The sequence below is a fragment of the Zea mays genome, chromosome 8, assembly GCF_902167145.1.
Source record: "Zea mays cultivar B73 chromosome 8, Zm-B73-REFERENCE-NAM-5.0, whole genome shotgun sequence".
Taxonomy (NCBI): Eukaryota; Viridiplantae; Streptophyta; class Magnoliopsida; order Poales; family Poaceae; genus Zea; species Zea mays.
Window position 1 is genome coordinate 6,944,244 of NC_050103.1, and position 3,919 is coordinate 6,948,162.

The window sequence follows — 3,919 nt, forward strand, 5'->3', positions numbered from 1 at the left end:
CTCAACAGAATTAATTTAAGACTGAAATGGTGACCATGCTTCAGCGAAGTTGCTTACATGTGTATAATGGAGTACATAACAATTAACAACTATTCTGATAATGTAAATTCATTATACACATGCAATACAGTGTAAGAACTATATTTTAGGACAGAGAAAATAATTAGTATCATTGATAGATCATTAAATCAATTTTATAATAAATTTATGCAAGTCTAGTCAAAAGTAAGGAAGTTTAATCAACATGATGAATACCATAGCGACGGATAAAAAGAGGACAGAAAGAGTAAGTTGTTATAAATATAAGAGCATAAAATAAGTAATTAACATTTAATTATTCAATACATATCTACTATTTCCATTGTATTCTCTAAAAACAATATTATGTTACAAAAAATAATTACATTGATCAAAGATAATAGTACTGTGATTTTACAGTGCCAGCACTCTGCTGTACATCTCGCTCCCTCAAACTGCAACTCATCTCAAAAACAAAAAAGAACACAATAAGGCAGAGTTGACGCAGAAAAAAATCAAGCCTCGGAATCAAATAGGTGTGACCCTTGAATAAATGAAGGGCACTTGACTGAAAGGAAAGAGGAAAAGGCACACCTATGAATTGGAAGAAGAATAAGAGAAACCTAGCAAAACAAATCCATGCTAGGGAAAAGGAGACCGATGCAGGACAATGTGAAAATTGATGCGTCATTGCAGATGGTGATTGCGTTTTGCGAATTGAGTGGCAGATGGCATGGGCTAATCAGATGTAGAAGAGAACTATTTTCACCAAATGGCCATTTGACCCAAAGATTAAATGAGACATTGGAAGTGTTGATGAGCAGGCTAAAAAAGTTGAAGAGCAATTTTTAGCTTGTTCCGCTTCCACTTCGGAAGCTTGCTAAATGCCACTCGAAGACATTGATGTAGTGGATCTGACTCACTATAGGGTGTCAGGCGGTCCGATGATGGTGACATGCCACTCAAAGACATTGTTGTCGTCGACCAGCCCAGCAGAGAACCCATCCACCGGGTGCTTCGAGAGATCTACGCCAACCACCGTACCGCAAACGAACCAGGTCAATCAGCCAAACAATCCGCAAGTATTACTAATCTCACACTCAGATTTCCATTCAATGGCCAGTCAATCCATGATAGTAGAAATTTACTTCTAACCTTATTAACAAATCTAATAAAAATGGTAATCTAAATAAACTGTAAACTGTGAGATGATTCCTTAATTCATCATTCAGCAAAATATCAGATGTATAGACCTTTATTCAGAAGGCGCGTCGTAGGCGGTCGTGGACTGAGAGGTGGGCGAGCCTTCTCGTCGGCGTGGAGGAGGTGTGTGATGGAGGTGGCTGTGGACAGAGAGGTGGGCGAGTCAGGGGGATCTCGCGGGCGGAGATGACGGTCAGGAGGTCGCGCGACCGCCAACGACGAGGAGGTGAGGATCGCAGAGCGACATCCCTCGAATGTCAGTCGTCGGGGCTCAGGAGAGGGGGACGAGGCATTGTCCTGGCTTCCATCTGAAGATGCCGCACGGATTGGGGGCAGAGCAGCATTTGGAGCAAGGATTAGACGTGCTCCGAGATCAGGAAGATGCCACCAGTCACGCCTTCCATCTAAAGAAGGTGTGGTGGCAAGGAAGGAAGGTGGCGTTGTTGATGGCGTGGTGGCTAGGTTTAGGGTTGGGCATAGCATGGTGTCAGGGGCTAGGGCGGGAGCCCATCGGAGCTCCGGAGAGCGAGCGCGGGGCTGAGGATTGCGGAGCGAGCCATGGTGTCGCCTGCGCCCACTCTGGGAGCGCGGGGCTGAGGATTGCCGAGCCGGCTGTACGTGGTGGAGGAGATGGGGGGCAGCATCTGGGAGCTTGGGAGGGCATCGCGGGGAGGAGGCTGCGCGCGCGGTGTTGCGGGGGTAGGCGCGAGCATCGCGGGGACGGAGGCGCGGGCATCGCGGGGAAGGGCGCATCGTCGCGAGGGCGGAGGAGGCGGGGGCAGAGGCACGGGCATCGCGGCGGCGGAGACGAGGGCACACGCGGGTGTCGCGAGCAGAGGCAGAACCGTGCGCGGAGAGGGTGTGTGGACGCCTACACTACTAACATAAGTAGTAGTAGAGATAAGTGTACTTTGTTAAAAAGGATAAGGTAATTCTTTGACAGAATACCGACAGGAGAGTAAGGTCCTACTTAATGAAACTTAAAAACATGTTACTAACATTCTCAATCCTAACCGTTGGTTCTACGGAAATGTATTAAAACCCCATGGAGATTGAGGTTCAAAAAATGGGCGCGGTTAGGATAAAATTATTTATCATTATACCACCAAGCAGAAGTACCTGTTAGATATTCTCTGGAGATGCTAATTTAAGACCATTAATTTCAATAAAACAATATGGTGTCGGTGTTCTAGAATTTAATCCAGATCTCAGCCTCCTTATAGCAGCAAGTACATTCATAGTCTGTTGATCGACAAAAATAAATGCAGAAAAAATGGCTTAATGTTTGGCCACAGCAGATGAGATAAAACCATAAATGTAGCAAGAAAACTTAGTTTGTTACCTTGCTAGTACCAGGTACACCATGTATATAAGGCAATGTCCTAGGCGTTGATCATTGCAGATTGCACATCCTTTACAAATATCAACATCTCCATTTCTCTGAAATCAGACTTTTGGTGGCACCAAACATGCTCAGGAATGTTTTGTATCCCAGTCTTTTGTAGGCCATATATTCTAGCTTTTATTGAATTCTATGGGTAAATATTTCATTTTAGTAAAACAATACAAAACAATAGATGAAGAGAGAAGGGTTGTTTGTTACCGGTGCCAATTCATGTGATTGATTCCCTCTAGCAGAAAAAGAAGATGTAAGTTCTTCCTCCTCGTCATACTTTGAATCTTCATCAGTGTCACTATTATAATCATCACCGACATTGTAAGGCTCATTAATGGGATCTTTCTTTGCCTATAAAAAATTAATAGGATCAAGCTTGGTCAAGGGGAAGATTGGAATGGTGTCCCATCTTCAAACAAGACTGATTTTCATCTCAAGAGTGTCCAAGGTCAAGAATGAAGCTGCAATTTATTTTATTTTTTTTCAAAACAGACAGGATAATCTACTATCATTATAACTTTAAAAGGGCCATTTAAATTACATTTGCAATAGATAACTAAAATTCATTGAGTATCCTTGCCTCAACAAACTCCAAAAACTCAAATAGACATGTCACACAACAATTTCCATTCCTCTCGTAATGCCTACTTTCCGTACACGGCTAAACATCTCCAGAGCTTGTAATGTGCAGCAATAAACAAGTGCTTAATATATTTAATAGAAAGTTAATATGAAAAACTTCAATGGCATTTCCAAAGCACTTGGGTCGGTGGAATGTAACATAATCTAATTACTCCTGGGACTGAATAAAGATACATATGTTTGTTTCAGTCCTCACCCCTTTCTCATTACGTCGTTGAGGCCTCTCTACAATACCGTTACCACATCTGCTCCAAACTTTATCAATGTTCCCACCATTCAAACCCCAGTGAATTGATTCCATTTTCTGTTACCTTAGTCAAGAACAAGCCCAACATCGTCCTCATGTTTTCATCGAATTAGAATGTTGTGAGTCAACAGTTCCAACTCCTAGAAAGTTAGATATGAACTACTATAACCTAAGCAAAAACTTGGCCAGTGGTCACAATAGCACACAAAAAAACAAGTTAAAAGTCTCCTCTTAAACAAATGAATATGCGAAATCGAATTCAATGAAGCAAAACGAGTATACAGAGAAACTTATGGCTCTACCATCGAACGCTGATCAAACACCATGTCACCGTCACCACAGATCTAAATCAAACGAACGACCACAACAGCTAGGCGAGTAAGAGGGGGAATGAGACTGTGAGAGTACTCACA

General features: G+C 42.7%; 1 protein-coding gene across 1 annotated transcript; it reads right to left on the minus strand.

Moving 5' to 3' along the window:
• Nucleotides 1–940: 940 nt before the first annotated feature.
• LOC103636715 (classical arabinogalactan protein 9) lies at nucleotides 941–2,015 on the minus strand. The gene is made up of 3 exons (XM_020542689.1): nucleotides 1,800–2,015; nucleotides 1,272–1,758; nucleotides 941–1,044 (listed from the first exon to the last, which is right to left on the minus strand). Exons 1-3 carry the CDS (start codon nucleotides 2,013–2,015, stop codon nucleotides 941–943), a joined length of 807 nt encoding a protein of 268 aa, XP_020398278.1.
• Between the last annotated feature and the right edge of the window lie 1,904 nt (nucleotides 2,016–3,919).

Bases quoted from the DNA above. Each gene is read 5' to 3' on its own strand.
- LOC103636715 (XM_020542689.1), bottom strand. From the start codon at position 2,015: ATGCCCGTGCCTCTGCCCCCGCCTCCTCCGCCCTCGCGACGATGCGCC. The intron at 1,759-1,799 runs GTGGGCGCAGGC...CGCAATCCTCAG, and splicing joins CTCAGCCCCGCGCTCCCAGA to CCCCGCGCTCGCTCTCCGGA. The intron at 1,045-1,271 runs GTCTATACATCT...TGGTTGGCGTAG, and splicing joins GACGCGCCTTCTGAATAAAG to ATCTCTCGAAGCACCCGGTG.